The 16,770-nt window shown below is 37.5% G+C and overlaps 1 protein-coding gene across 1 annotated transcript; it reads left to right on the forward strand.

The window, feature by feature from the left end:
* Positions 1-540: 540 nt before the first annotated feature.
* Positions 541-5,595, forward strand: LOC115758765 (venom dipeptidyl peptidase 4). Its single transcript, XM_030699526.1, has 6 exons — positions 541-839; positions 3,099-3,193; positions 3,251-4,167; positions 4,292-5,028; positions 5,086-5,297; positions 5,367-5,595. The coding sequence occupies exons 1-6, from the start codon at positions 653-655 to the stop codon at positions 5,472-5,474; spliced, it is 2,256 nt and encodes a 751-aa protein (XP_030555386.1). The 5' UTR covers positions 541-652; the 3' UTR covers positions 5,475-5,595.
* The last annotated feature ends 11,175 nt before the right edge of the window (positions 5,596-16,770 follow it).

A 16,770-nucleotide genomic window follows, 5' to 3' on the forward strand; every position in this document is an offset into this window, starting at 1 on the left:
CTCTATAGACAATTTAAAGATGTTTCAAAGCTCACACTGGCTCAATAGTTGAGCTATTTATCTAACATTCAATTTGAAATTAACTGCCAGCGCTGTTATCGATAATTCCAGCGATAACGCGTACGATAACAGCGTGCAGCACGGCAACACGGCCGCGCGCGCTCTCACTAACTGTTGTTCAACAATGTTTCTACGCGCCGCGATAGACTTGTTGCTTGCAATACCCTATACGCACAGGGGCAAGCTCAAGGCTATTCTCGTCAGCTAACGGGTAGACATGTATGTATGCATGTATATGTGTGTATGCATACAGCTGAGCAGCAGTGTACGACAATATAAGCATGCATGTGCTTGTGCTTGCTGTGTGAACTGTGCTGCATTTGAACTGCTTGGCTGGGCTTTGGTGCAGGGTATTCATGGGTCGACTCTCTGAGTGCCGGCAATTGTTTTGAATTGTCATGAAAACGCGGCAACAGCGACGCTAATTGCTGATTAACATTGATTTTGAATTCAGTTGAAGTTCTGTTGCGGCGCCGTGCGCTGCGCTTTTTAGTTTTTAGCGGCGTTCTATTCACTTTCGTTTTGCGTCTCCCCTTTGTTGTTGTTGTTGTTCTACTAAGTGTTGGTGTTGTTGTTATTGTGACGTCCAATTATGCACGGTAAATTGCGTTTGAGTGCTGCGCTGCCGCTGCTTCTGTTCGCTGCCGCTGCCGGCCTTTGCCTGGCGCACGCCGCGATTCTCAAATTGCCAACAGCCGATTTAAAGACGCCGTGGGAACTAATCGAGGCCATTTACGGCAGCTCCGGCCTGCGTAGCTTCAATGGCACCTGGATAACAGGTGAGCTCTGGTTTCACTTCTGATTAATTCTATGCCCCATTCCGGGCTTGTTATCAAGCCCGGAATTCCCCTCGCATAGGCTGTAATTTCCCATAATATAACAACATCAGCATGTTATTCCCAGCATGAGAAATTCTTATCAATGTGCCAACAATGCGTGTGTGCGCTTTGCTTTGTGGTCTGAATAGAATCATTTTAACCGAGTTCATTTCCCTTTCTCTCCATTGTATTGGATATCTAGGTATGTGCAGGGTATTTTGTTTGTGCTCTATGTATTTTTTTTTTAAATATTTTAAGTAATTTCTTCTTCATACACAATATGCTAAATATTAATTTATATTATTTTATATATACTTTCAATATGGATATTTTTTTTTAGATTTAATCACGAGCTGTAGCTCTTGACAGGCTCTATCTCAGACCCTAAATCTATTTGAACGTGCGTACTGCCCGACAATCTAATCTATATGGTCTCTACATATGTCGTTGCTTATCTTAACGAATCGAATTCATATTTATTGCACTAACTTTGTGTAGTTAGAAAGTTAGTTAAGGCTAGTATAAAACTTGCATCTCCTAAGCTTTTATTTATAACTATTTTTTGTTTTGATAATTCTTGAGCTGTCGCAATTATGATGCATATCAGGCTTCAAGTTCAAAGCTCTGATAAAAGTAGAAAAGAGAAACTATTGAGTGTGCTGTGCGAGTTTGCCCGACTAGCAGATACCCTGTGCCTAGGCATAGGCTTCTTCTTCATTTCTGAGACTGTGCTCAAAAATTGCTTTCATATCAAAATTTAAAATATATCTTTATATATATATATAGATATAGATAGCCGACATGCTAGATGTATGGGCTTAACATCCATCCTATTCACTGTGTACAGGGTATAGAAACACGAAAGCAAGTAATGCCAACAGGTTTTTGATTATTTATGATTCCGAACGTGTACAAATTTGTTGTTCAGTGCAAAATATGTTACATTCATATGTTATAGACGCACAGCTACCGAATTATTCACATTTGCATATATTACACAAAAACAGGAATATTTATTTGAGCCCGAAATTGGAAATCCTTTTTTAAATTTGTATTATTTTTTTACGGAAATATCATAGATTAATTAAAGACCAAAAAGTAATGCAATCCTTTAAATAAAATTCCATTTTGCGGCTTTGGTTTTTGTGTGTTTTGTTTTTTTTTTTTCACAAATGAGACTCTTAGTCAGTAGAAGGGAAGGTTTTTTGTTCTGCGCGCAAATTCAGTTTCGCTTTGCGCCTTTCAGTTGGCTGCCAATTATATCTTCGAAATCAGCTAAGGTAATTGGAATTTGCGAAACAAATGCCGACCATTTAATGCAAGAAAACAAAGAAATTGTACAACAATTAACTATATATGCTCTATATGTGGGGTTTTTTTTTTAGGTAAAAACTCATTTGAATTCGTCATTTCTTGTGAGACACTCTGTTGTAAATGTAATTTCATATTGTAGCTCAATTAAATTCATTTCAATTGGGTTGAATATTGATATATTTTTATTAAGGGTTTGAAACAGCAACCTGCTGCATGTCAGTTGGGACAAACGACAATCTAATTCGCGCAGGAAAATTAATTTGTTGATTGCTTTTTGTAAAAGCTAATAAATATATTTGTTGCCGGATTTGAACCAGCGACCTTCCGCATGTCAGTCGCACAATTAACAGCAAGAAAATTCATTTGTTTATGAATACTTATATAAGCTATTACAAATTTGTAATATGCTTAACAAGATTATGGTAACTGGGTTTGAACCGGCGACCAGCCTCTTGCCAGTACAAACACTATTTTAAATACAGATACAAGCAACAGTATTTATTTGCTGATTGATATTTCAAAGGTGTAATAAGAATGTTGGTTGCGGGATTTGAACCAGCGACCTGCTGAATGCCAGTTTGGACAAATTAAAAGCAGAAAAAATGCATTTGTTGCTGGATATTTCTATAAGCTAATAAAAATATTTCATAAGCTTAGCAGTATTAATGCTCTAGGACTTGAACCAGCGGCCTACGTTTGTCAATCCGGAACAACTTGTTTATGTAAAAATACAGATAGCAGCCAGAAACTTTTCTGGTTTATTGCTATTTGTGAAGATTAATAGAAATGTTTAATAACCCTAGCAGAATTGTTCCTTGAGGATTTGAACCAGCGACCTGTCGCTTTTAAATACAGATAAAAGCCTAAAATTTGTGTAGCCTAATCATAAACTATTTCAATCCGCAGATGAGGAATTCTATTACACTGCCAGCGATAAATCTATACACAAATACAATGCGGCCACCAAGAAAGATACCATATTTTTGGAATCCACATTTTTGGTAATTATCGAGATATGATTTCATTTATGCCTTTTTAATGAACACAATTCTTTTTAGAATTCCTACAGTGGCGCCACGTTTACGCTCTCGGCGGACAATACGAAAATACTGGTACGTCACAATTTGACTGAGAAGTTCCGGCACTCGTATGTGGCCCAATATGATGTCTATGATATTGCCACAAATACGGCCATAAAGATACACAAGGGTGAGAAGTTGCAGTATTGCGGCTGGTCGCCGCTGAAGGATCGCTTGGCCTATGTCTACCAGAACAATGTGCATATACATTTCAATGAGAATCTGGAGATACCCATTACAGAGGATGGCAAGGATGGCATTGTCTACAACGGTGTGCCCGATTGGGTGTACGAGGAGGAGGTGCTGAGCAGCGGCAGTGCGCTCTGGTGGTCAGCGGATGGCACAAAACTGGCGGTGGGCTTCTTTAATGATACCAAAGTGGAGACCTTTAAGTATTTCCTTTATGGCGATGCCGACAGCGAGTATTCGCAGTATCCGCACGAGGAGCAGCTCAAGTATCCCAAAACGGGCACACCCAATCCGGTTGTCTATCTGCGTGTCTATGATCTGTCCAACGATGATCCAGTTGTGCAACGCATCGAGGCGCCAGTTGATATTGTGAGCGCAGATCACATCTTAGATAATGTGGTCTGGTCGAACAACAGCCATTTGCTCATCACCTGGATGAATCGCCGTCAGAATCTGGCCTCGCTGCACAGCTGCAGTCACCAGGGCGCCTGCGTCGAGGTTAAGCGCATCGAGGAGCCCGACGGCTGGGTGGCAATGAGCACGCCCAAGTGCCTCGCGAATGGCCTGAACTGCATATTTGCCTACTACATTGATAACTGGTATCAGGTGTGGAATCTTAATCTCCAAACGGGCGTCAATAGCTGGAAATCGCGCGGAGAATTCACTGTGCTCAATGTCTATGGCTACGATGAGGCCAATGATAAGCTGTAAGTGTGCCGCGGTATACTTGAAGTTTTTAAGTTTACGCCTTTTGTTCTTGTTTTCCAAATAAGAGCTCACATTCAAGCAAGCCCTTTCTTATAGTATTTAATAATGCCTTAACCTTTGCAGTTATTATCAGGCCACGTCGGTCGGTGATCCGGCGCAATACCATGTCTACAGCAACAACGACTGCCTGAGCTGCAACAAGGTGGACGTGGATGGAGCGCTGTGTCGTTCCGCTAGCGCCACATTTAGCAAATCCTATTCCTACTACACGCTCACCTGCACCGGACCCAATCCGGCGTACACAGAAATCTTGGAGACTACCGCACACAAAAAGATCACCGACTGGGAGCTGAATACCGCTTATCGTGCAAATTTGGAATCCAAGCTGCGTCCCAGCTATCGCTTCATCAACGTCACCCTGGCGGATGGCAGCACTGGCATTGCCAAGCTGGCGTTGCCACCTAATTTCGATGAGAACAAAAAATATCCCCTGATTGTGGTCGTTTATGGTGGCCCGGATTCAGTGCGCGTTACAAATGGTTTTACAGTCGGCTATGAGGCATTTGTTACCACCACCAGGGACACCATCTACGCCTATATCGATGGGCGTGGCACTGGCAATAAGGGCAAAAAACTGTTGTTCTCTGTGAACAATGATTTGGGTGATCATGAGGTAGAGGATCAGCTATTAGTCACCAGCTGGCTACAGCAAAATCTGACCTATGTAGATCGCAACCGGACGGGCATTTGGGGCTGGAGCTATGGGGGATATATGACAGCGAAGACCCTGGAGAAGGACGATGAGCACATCTTTCAATGTGGTGTTTCCGTGGCGCCAGTTACCTCCTGGCTGTATTATGGTAGAATCTTGAGTTTATAACCTTTGATATGCAGCATTTAACAAAGCCTTTATTTAGATACCATCTATACGGAGCGCTACATGGGCCTGCCCACAGAGGAGGACAATCTGGTCAAGTATAATGAGAGCAGCGTCTTTGGTCGTTTGGATAACTTTAAGACCCATGGCTTTCTGCTAATCCATGGCTCCGGCGATGATAATGTGCACTATCAGCATTCCCTGGTGTTGGCCAAACTCCTACAAAGGGCCGACATTGCATTTGAGGAGCAGGTGTGTTGGGAAATAGCTTAAGAGCATTTCAATTTATGTGTCAATTAATTCTACTTGGTTTTTTTTTAGACCTACACCGATGAGAACCATAGCATTGGCAATGCATTGCCGCATTTGTATCATACCATTGATCGTTTCTGGATCAACTGCCTTAGCATGAATGTAACTGAAAGTTAACTTGTGCCAAAAGTCTGTCTAGTCAACGAAAGTTTCTATATTTGTACATTTTGTTTTAAAGCAAAGTAAAATTGCAATCTACTTTTATATGCTGTACAAATAAAATATATTTTTAAAAGAATGTTTATTTAAAAGGAAAATCTAGCTTGCCTGTGAGACATGCAACTGGTTTAAGAACTAGAGAGTATTTCAGATTATATAAAACGAAATTGCATTAGAAAACTCGAGATGTTTTCGAAAATCATTTTAAAAGGCAAACTAAACTTACTCAGGTCCAAAAATATTTTGTTTGTCCAGGTTTATAAAAATAAACAGTTGAACACAATTTTATTTAATATTTTTCATCCCTATCCTTTACATCATCTTTTCAATACCCTTTTTAACTATCACGTTCTTATATATATTTCAAAAATTTGTTATTCATTTGGAAACATTTATTCTTTTTGCTGTATATATTACAAATGCATTGATTCCAATTGAAAATCCATTAAGAGCAGCCCCTAATAAACAATTCAGGCAGCTCAATAAAAATGCAAAGAGTATTGTGGCCAGAGGCCACAATTGCCACCGCAATGTCACAGCCAAATTAAAAAACTATAAACAATTTAATAACAATGCATTTTGCAGCAGTTATAACCACAATGCATTAAAACGATCGAAATACAAAAGTAATAAAGATATACAGACTGAAATCTGAATAAATATTGTTTGAATTAATGATAATTGTGCATTAATTTATTGCAGCAATATATCTTTATCAAAAAGCTTGGACTTAACATTATTCAACGAAAATTTTTAAGCCAATGAGCCCGATTAAATAAATTAACGCAAAATTAAGTTTATCTAGCCAGCGAATACTGTGTGTATTGTCAGGCTTTTATCACAATATGCTTTAGGGTTTCGAACCAGCGACCTTCTTTTTCTTTTTAGAAAAAGATAAAGTACCAGAAGACCTTAATACTATCAAATTTTTTAAAAATTTGCTGAGCGAATACTGTGTACATTTGCATGCTTTAATCACTTTATGCACTCGGGAGTCGAACCAGCGACCTTCTTTTTTTAGACAAGATCTTTATATTGACAAAGAAGCAAAACACCTTTACACGTTTATATAAAATAAAATAAAATAAAATTTATCAAGCCAGCGTACATTGTCATGGTGTAGTCAAAAATTTCCTTAGGGTTTCGACCTTCTTTTTTTTTTTTAGAAAACTACCTAACAAGGTCTATATATTTATAAAGTACCAGTAAAATTTACTGTGTACATTTGCATGCTTTAATCACATTATGCTTTCGAGAGTCGAACCAGCGACCTTCTTTTTTTAGTTAACTGCGCGACAAGGCCTTTACCAGAAGAACTTAAACCTATTAAATAAATGAAGCGACTACTGTGTACATTGGCACGCTTTAATCACATTATGCTTTCGGGAGTTGAACCAGCGACCTTTTTTTTTTAGCTAACTGCGCGACAAGTTTAACACTATTAAATAAATGATAGTATAAAAATTCTAAAATTTAATAAGCCAGCGGCTAATGTGCACATTGTCATGCTTTAATCACAATTTTCTTTCAGGAGTTGAACCAGCGAAATCCTATTTTCAAGACAGCTGCCTGACAAGGTCTATATATTTATAAGGTACCAAACTTTGATTTTACTGAACTGATTTAATGCTCTTTAATCTGTTGCCAATGCAAAACGTTTTAATTATTTATTTAACTCTGTTGATTTTTGTCGCTCTCTGTTTTATTGACTTGTTTTTTTTTTTCAATCTGTCCCCCTGTCCCGCAGGTGTCGCGTCATTTATGCATCGCTGCGCCAATGTGTGGCATGTTGACAAGCAAAAAAGCAGAAAAAACAATGAAAATAAAAACAAATCCGTAACGTTAAAATGCCGAGGGGCGCATTGTGGCATTAAGGCCGCGCTGCGACAGTCGTTCTTTGCGCGACATTTTACAGGATTTTTATTTTTGCTTAATTATATCTCTTATTTTATCCATTTATATTAAATTGTCGCTATAAAATGGACGCTGTAACAATAACATTATTTTGTTTTCAGCCCTTGTTGCACTTGTTTTTTGCACTTCATCAGCGACAACTTAATTAAAATAGAAGACATGTGCGCCAAAAAGTAGGCAATGCATTTAACATGCACTTCATAACCTTCTGTTAAAGCGAAACTCGATCTAACAAATTAATTTAGCAATAATAAATAAACTATTTTTAACATAAATGAAATCAAATTTTTTGGCTGGCAACTGGATTTTTCTAAAATAAAGTAAGGAACTAAGAACACCAACTTAAAGAAATTTATATGCGCATCTACAAAGCTCACTGATACAAACTTTATATACCCCACTCTCTTTTGTAAAGGGTATTATAACTTTTTCATGAAGTGGGTAACGCATAGAAGAAGACATATACGAACACATCAGGTATATATATTCTAGTTCAGCATCAATAGACGACTTTCTCATTCTTAAAGCGCTCCGAAGAAATCCCGACTTTCTCGTCAGAAATTACAGAAACTTAGAAGCAGAGATTAATGAAATTTGGCAGATACAAGGTTCACTAAAAATGCTTTTTACTTGATAGTAAAATGAATTCAAACAAAATGCTACATATGAAATATTCTATGGGATATCTTTGTTGTTAACACATTCCAGTTTTTATCTTTTTCTGATGAAAAATAAATCTACATACGAACTGTCCCATAGCTTACTTGATATGTATTTTATTTGTATTCCCTGAAATCTCGAACAAATGTCACAAATAGTTGACAAACTGCCCAACTTGTTCATTCCTTTACGCCCTTAAAAATCGACTTACAGTCGCCCAACACACGAGGGCAATGCCACAGAGTTCATTTCCAACTAATATTGAATTATGTTATTGATGTGTTTTTTTCGGGCTAAGTTCAGTCATATGTAAATATTTGAGTAGAAAATAAAAAACGTGTAACAGGAATGCGACTGAGACAAGGTCGAATGACAAATGTGCTAGAATTTGCTGAAAATATTCTCTGGCAAGACATTTCAAATATGCTTTTACAAATTATTCAAGTGCCTTCATTTAATTCAGTTGAAAAGGCTCCATAAGCAGCAAATATTGTACTTAAACAGCAATTGAACTGTTAAAAGCATTTATTACAATTTGAATTTATTTTATTTAATATTTAATCTAAAATGTTATGTTTTTATGTATTGAATCAGTTTTTGTAGTAAGCTGGCTTAATTTAATTTTTATTAAATTTTTTTTATAACACATCACATATATAAATATATATATATATTTATATATATATATAATATGTAATGATGTATATAATATATAATAATAAATAACAATTTTTAAATAAATTAATTAAATATATATATGTTTGCAATAACGCAAAACTTTTTACTCTTATATTGTAAATAATACAAAAATAAACAAGCTGCAAACAAAAATTTCAATAAAATTACATTATCAGAGGCTTAATATATACATATATAAATGATTGAACAATTCCTAAGAAAAATATATATACAAATATATAAATATATATATTTAATTATTTTTTTTTTTTAATTGTTCTTTAGTTGTTCTATATTTCATATATTTAATGATGTTATTTAATTTATTGAACAAACAAATTGTTAATGAAATGATTGAACAACTCCCCAAAAAAAAAATGTTAACCAATTGCTGTGAATATTTAATTGCAATCAAATTACTTTAGACCTAATGTCAGGCCACTTGAGCAAGCCTCTATGCTTAAGAGGCTACACTTTAGCTACTCGCAGAGAAAACCCATTCAACTAACATCTGCACATATCTGCCGAATCCTCAGGGCAATTCGTGAAAAAAAATGAAACAAGAAAATAATGGGCACAAGCAAAAAGCCTTTGATATTGCTTTTTTCTTCCACTTTCACTTTTTCTACGCACATTCTTTTATATATATATTATTTTTTTGTTTGTCATTTCCAGCGGCGAATCAATCGATTTGTTTATTGCTATTTTTAACAAATTTATATGCAAGGCGGCGTGCTTTGATGTTTTTTGTTTTCCTTTTTTTTTTGGTTGGCAAATTTGTTGGCTCGAAAATCATACACAATAAGCAAACGTCAGCCATTGGAGTTGGCTTTTTGACATTTGAACGTTTTCAGTGCTTTATGTGGCAATTTGCTTGGGCCACATTGCGTATGCGTAACACGCGGCACAACTCTAAGCCCACGTTGCACATAAACAAAGCTCATTTTAAAGTAGCTCAGCGAGCATTTTTTTATTGCACAGCAAAAAATTTTGATGCAATTACAAGAAACATTTATTATTTAAGTAAAATAATTGTGAAACAAGTTTTTTAAGCGAGCAAAAACCTTAAGTTAAGCAAAATTGTGTGCGGGATTATTTTAAGCACAATTTTAATTGCAGTTTCGATGGCAAAAATAACACAATTGTCTTTAAAAATTTGTATTTTTATAATTTTATAATTTGTAAAACAACATTTGTGATTTTTGAAAGAGCTCAACAGGCGAACATAATATTATAATAAAATATTTGAGATAATCTTTGATATTTTTATACCCTAAACCCATTCAAAATGGGTATAAGGGTATATTGCATTTGTGCAAAATCCAAATGTATGTAACAGCCAGAAGGAAGCAACTCCGACCGCATAAAGTATATATATTCTTGATCAGCATAAATAGCTGAGTCGATCTAGCCATGTCCGTCTGTCTGTCCGTCCGTCCGTATGTATGAACGCAAGGATCTCAGAACCTTTGAAATTTTAGATGTAGATGCACCTAGCTCCCGCGCAGATCGAGTTTGTTTCCGATAATCGAGAACTTACTCCAATCAATCGATAAAAATCGATATCGATATCCTATTTTTTGGGCAATTTTGGTCAATAATAAGAGCTAGAGTCACCAAACTTGACATATAGCTTCTATAATAGAATATATGTATGATATAGGATTTTTTTTTCCGATTTTCATGAAGTTTGGCGTTTTCTTCATGGGTTTCCCTCTAGATTAATCTGGCATTCGAATCTGAACACCGATTTTTTAGTCGAAATGTATGTCCAAATCTTACCCCAGGATTCGTATATAGACATGGGTCAAAAATTACCACCCCCATAACTCGGTCAAATCTCATCCGATTAATCATCTAGATTAATGTGACATTCAAATCTCGAAACCGATTTTTTGGTCGAAATTCATGTCCAAATCTTACCCCAGGATTCGTATATAGACATGGGTCAAAAATTACCACCCCCATAACTCGGTCAAATCTCATCCGATTTTCAAGAAGTTTGGCCTTTTCTTCATGGTTTTCTCTCTAGATTAATCTGGCATTCAAATCTGAACAGCGATTTTTTGGTCGAAATTCATGTCCAAATCTTACCCCAAGATTCGTATATAGACATGGGTCAAAAATTACCACCCCCATAACTCGGTCAAATCTCATCCGATTTCCACGAAGTTTGGCTTTTTCTTCATGGTTTTCCCTCTAGATTAATCTGGCAGTCAAATCTGAACACCGATTTTTTAGTCGAAATGTATGTCCAAATCTTACCCCAGGATTCGTATATAGACATGGGTCAAAAATTACCACCCCCATAACTCGGTCAAATCTCATCCGATTTTCACGAAGTTTGGCCTTTTCTTCATGGTTTTCTCTCTAGATTAATCTGGCATTCAAATCTGAACAGCGATTTTTTGGTCGAAATTCATGTCCAAATCTTACCCCAAGATTCGTATATAGACATGGGTCAAAAATTACCACCCCCATAACTCGGTCAAATCTCATCCGATTTCCACGAAGTTTGGCTTTTTCTTCATGGTTTTCCCTGTAGATTAATCTGGCATTCAAATCTGAACAGCGATTTTTTGGTCGAAATTCATGTCCAAATCTTACCCCAAGATTCGTATATAGACATGGGTCAAAAATTACCGTCCCCATAACTCGGTCAAATCTCATCCGATTTCCACGAAGTTTGGCTTTTTCTTCATGGTTTTCCCTGTAGATTAATCTGGCATTCAAATCTGAACAGCGATTTTTTGGTCGAAATTCATGTCCAAATCTTACCCCAAGATTCGTATATAGACATGGGTCAAAAATTACCACCCCCATAACTCGGTCAAATCTCATCCGATTTCCACGAAGTTTGGCTTTTTCTTCATGGTTTTCCCTGTAGATTAATCTGGCATTCAAATCTGAACAGCGATTTTTTGGTCGAAATTCATGTCCAAATCTTACCCCAAGATTCGTATATAGACATGGGTCCAAAATTACCACCCCCATAACTCGGTCAAATCTCATCCGATTTCCACGAAGTTTGGCTTTTTCTTCATGGTTTTCCCTCTAGATTAATGTGGCATTCAAATCTCGACACCGATTTTTTGGTCGAAATTCATGTCCAAATCTTACCCCAAGATTCGTATATAGACATGGGTCAAAAATTACCACCCCCATATCTCGGTCAAATCTCATCCGATTTCCACGAAGTTTGGCATTTTCTTCATGGTTTTCCCTCTAGATTAATGTGGCATTCAAATCTCGACACCGATTTTTTGGTCGAAATTCATGTCCAAATCTTACCCCAAGATTCGTATATAGACATGGATCCAAAATTACCACCCCCATAACTCGGTCAAATCTCATCCGATTTCCACGAAGTTTGGCTTTTTCTTCATGCTCTTCCCTCTAGATTAATGTGGCATTCAAATCTCGACACCGATTTTTTGGTCGAAATTCATGTCCAAATCTTACCCCAAGATTCGTATATAGACATGAGTCAAAAATTACCACCCCCATAACTCGGTCAAATCTCATCCGATTTCCACGAAGTTTGGCTTTTTCTTCATGGTTTTCCCTGTAGATTAATCTGGCATTCAAATCTGAACAGCGGTTTTTTGGTCGAAATTCATGTCCAAATCTTACCCTAAGATTCGTATATAGACATGGGTCAAAAATTACCACCCCCATAACTCGGTCAAATCTCATCCGATTTCCACGAAGTTTGGCTTTTTCTTCATGGTTTTCCCTGTAGATTAATCTGGCATTCAAATCTGAACAGCGATTTTTTGGTCAAATTCATGTCCAAATCTTACCCCAAGATTCGTATATAGACATGGGTCAAAAATTACCACCCCCATAACTCGGTCAAATCTCATCCGATTTCCACGAAGTTTGGCTTTTTCTTCATGGTTTTCCCTGTAGATTAATCTGGCATTCAAATCTGAACAGCGATTTTTTGATCGAAATTCATGTCCAAATCTTACCCCAAGATTCGTATATAGACATGGGTCAAAAATTACCACCCCCATAACTCGGTCAAATCTCATCCGATTTCCACGAAGTTTGGCTTTTTCTGCATGGTTTTCCCTCTAGATTAATGTGGCATTCAAATCTCGACACCGATTTTTCGGTCGAAATTCATGTCCAAATCTTACCCCAAGATTCGTATATAGACATGGGTCAAAAATTACCACCCCCATAACTCGGTCAAATCTCATCCGATTTCCACGAAGTTTGGCTTTTTCTTCATGGTTTTCCCTGTAGATTAATCTGGCATTCAAATCTGAACAGCGATTTTTTGGTCGAAATTCATGTCCAAATCTTACCCCAAGATTCGTATATAGACATGGGTCAAAAATTACCACCCCCATAACTCAGTCAAATTTCATCAGATTTCCACGAAGTTTGGCTTTTTCTTCATGGTTTTCCCTCTAGATTAATGTGGCATTCAAATCTCGACACCGATTTTTTGGTCGAAATTCATGTCCAAATCTTACCCCAAGATTCGTATATAGACATGGGTCAAAAATTACCACCCCCATAACTCGGTCAAATCTCATCCGATTTCCACGAAGTTTGGCTTTTTCTGCATGGTTTTCCCTTTAGATTAATGTGGCATTCAAATCTCGACACCGATTTTTTGGTCGAAATTCATGTCCAAATCTTACCCCAAGATTCGTATATAGACATGGGTCAAAAATTACCACCCCCATAACTCGGTCAAATCTCATCCGATTTACACGAAGTTTGGCTTTTTCTTCATGGTTTTCCCTGTAGATTAATCTGGCATTCAAATCTGAACAGCGATTTTTTGGTCGAAATTCATGTCCAAATCTTACCCCAAGATTCGTATATAGACATGGGTCAAAAATTACCACCCCCATAACTCGGTCAAATCTCATCCGATTTCCACGAAGTTTGGCTTTTTCTTCATACTTTTCCCTCTAGATTAATGTGGCATTCAAATCTCGACACCGATTTTTTGGTCGAAATTCATGTCCAAATCTTACCCCAAGATTCGTATATAGACATGGGTCAAAAATTACCACCCCCATAACTCGGTCAAATCTCATCCGATTTCCACGAAGTTTGGCTTTTTCTTCATGGTTTTCCCTGTAGATTAATCTGGCATTCAAATCTGAACAGCGATTTTTTGGTCGAAATTCATGTCCAAATCTTACCCCAAGATTCGTATATAGACATGGGTCAAAAATTACCACCCCCATAACTCGGTCAAATCTCATCCGATTTCCACGAAGTTTGGCTTTTTCTTCATGGTTTTCCCTGTAGATTAATCTGGCATTCAAATCTGAACAGCGATTTTTTGGTCGAAATTCATGTCCAAATCTTACCCCAAGATTCGTATATAGACATGGGTCAAAAATTACCACCCCCATAACTCAGTCAAATCTCATCAGATTTCCACGAAGTTTGGCTTTTTCTTCATGGTTTTCCCTGTAGATTAATCTGGCATTCAAATCTGAACAGCGATTTTTTGATCGAAATTCATGTCCAAATCTTACCCCAAGATTCGTATATAGACATGGGTCAAAAATTACCACCCCCATAACTCGGTCAAATCTCATCCGATTTCCACGAAGTTTGGCTTTTTCTGCATGGTTTTCCCTCTAGATTAATGTGGCATTCAAATCTCGACACCGATTTTTCGGTCGAAATTCATGTCCAAATCTTACCCCAAGATTCGTATATAGACATGGGTCAAAAATTACCACCCCCATAACTCGGTCAAATCTCATCCGATTTCCACGAAGTTTGGCTTTTTCTTCATGGTTTTCCCTGTAGATTAATCTGGCATTCAAATCTGAACAGCGATTTTTTGGTCGAAATTCATGTCCAAATCTTACCCCAAGATTCGTATATAGACATGGGTCAAAAATTACCACCCCCATAACTCAGTCAAATTTCATCAGATTTCCACGAAGTTTGGCTTTTTCTTCATGGTTTTCCCTCTAGATTAATGTGGCATTCAAATCTCGACACCGATTTTTTGGTCGAAATTCATGTCCAAATCTTACCCCAAGATTCGTATATAGACATGGGTCAAAAATTACCACCCCCATAACTCGGTCAAATCTCATCCGATTTCCACGAAGTTTGGCTTTTTCTGCATGGTTTTCCCTTTAGATTAATGTGGCATTCAAATCTCGACACCGATTTTTTGGTCGAAATTCATGTCCAAATCTTACCCCAAGATTCGTATATAGACATGGGTCAAAAATTACCACCCCCATAACTCGGTCAAATCTCATCCGATTTACACGAAGTTTGGCTTTTTCTTCATGGTTTTCCCTGTAGATTAATCTGGCATTCAAATCTGAACAGCGATTTTTTGGTCGAAATTCATGTCCAAATCTTACCCCAAGATTCGTATATAGACATGGGTCAAAAATTACCACCCCCATAACTCGGTCAAATCTCATCCGATTTCCACGAAGTTTGGCTTTTTCTTCATACTTTTCCCTCTAGATTAATGTGGCATTCAAATCTCGACACCGATTTTTTGGTCGAAATTCATGTCCAAATCTTACCCCAAGATTCGTATATAGACATGGGTCAAAAATTACCACCCCCATAACTCGGTCAAATCTCATCCGATTTCCACGAAGTTTGGCTTTTTCTGCATGGTTTTCCCTTTAGATTAATGTGGCATTCAAATCTCGACACCGATTTTTTGGTCGAAATTCATGTCCAAATCTTACCCCAAGACATGGGTCAAAAATTACCACCCCCATAACTCGGTCAAATCTCATCCGATTTACACGAAGTTTGGCTTTTTCTTCATGGTTTTCCCTGTAGATTAATCTGGCATTCAAATCTGAACAGCGATTTTTTGGTCGAAATTCATGTCCAAATCTTACCCCAAGATTCGTATATAGACATGGGTCAAAAATTACCACCCCCATAACTCGGTCAAATCTCATCCGATTTCCACGAAGTTTGGCTTTTTCTTCATGGTTTTCCCTCTAGATTAATGTGGCATTCAAATCTCGACACCGATTTTTTGGTCGAAATTCATGTCCAAATCTTACCCCAAGATTCGTATATAGACATGGGTCAAAAATTACCACCCCCATAACTCGGTCAAATCTCATCCGATTTCCACGAAGTTTGGCTTTTTCTTCATGGTTTTCCCTGTAGATTAATCTGGCATTCAAATCTGAACAGCGGTTTTTTGGTCGAAATTCATGTCCAAATCTTACCCCAAGATTCGTATATAGACATGGGTCCAAAATTACCACCCCCATAACTCGGTCAAATCTCATCCGATTTCCACGAAGTTTGGCTTTTTCTTCATGGTTTTCCCTCTAGATTAATGTGGCATTCAAATCTCGACACCGATTTTTTGGTCGAAATTCATGTCCAAATCTTACCCCAAGACTCGTATATAGACATGGGTCAAAAATTACCACCCCCATAACTCGGTCAAATCTCATCCGATTTCCACGAAGTTTGGCTTTTTCTTCATGGTTTTCCTTGTAGATTAATCTGGCATTCAAATCTGAACACCGATTTTTTGGTCGAAATTCATGTCCAAATCTTACCCCAAGATTCGTATATAGACATGGGTCAAAAATTACCACCCCCATAACTCGGTCAAATCTCATCCGATTTCCACGAAGTTTGGCTTTTTCTTCATAGTTTTCCTTGTAGATTAATGTGGCATTCAAATCTGAACAGCGATTTTTTGGTCGAAATTCATGTCCAAATCTTACCCCAAGATTCGTATATAGACATGGGTCAAAAATTACCACCCCCATAACTCGGTCAAATCTCATCCGATTTCCACGAAGTTTGGCTTTTTCTTCATGGTTTTCCTTGTAGATTAATCTGGCATTCAAATCTGAACACCGATTTTTTGGTCGAAATTCATGTCCAAATCTTACCCCAAGATTCGTATATAGACATGGGTCAAAAATTACCACCCCCATAACTCGGTCAAATCTCATCCGATTTCCACGAAGTTTGGCTTTTTCTTCATGGTTTTCCCCTT

The sequence above is a fragment of the Drosophila novamexicana genome, unplaced genomic scaffold (genome assembly GCF_003285875.2).
Source record: "Drosophila novamexicana strain 15010-1031.04,08,12 unplaced genomic scaffold, DnovRS2.1 tig00000193-arrow-pilon, whole genome shotgun sequence".
Taxonomy (NCBI): Eukaryota; Metazoa; Arthropoda; class Insecta; order Diptera; family Drosophilidae; genus Drosophila; species Drosophila novamexicana.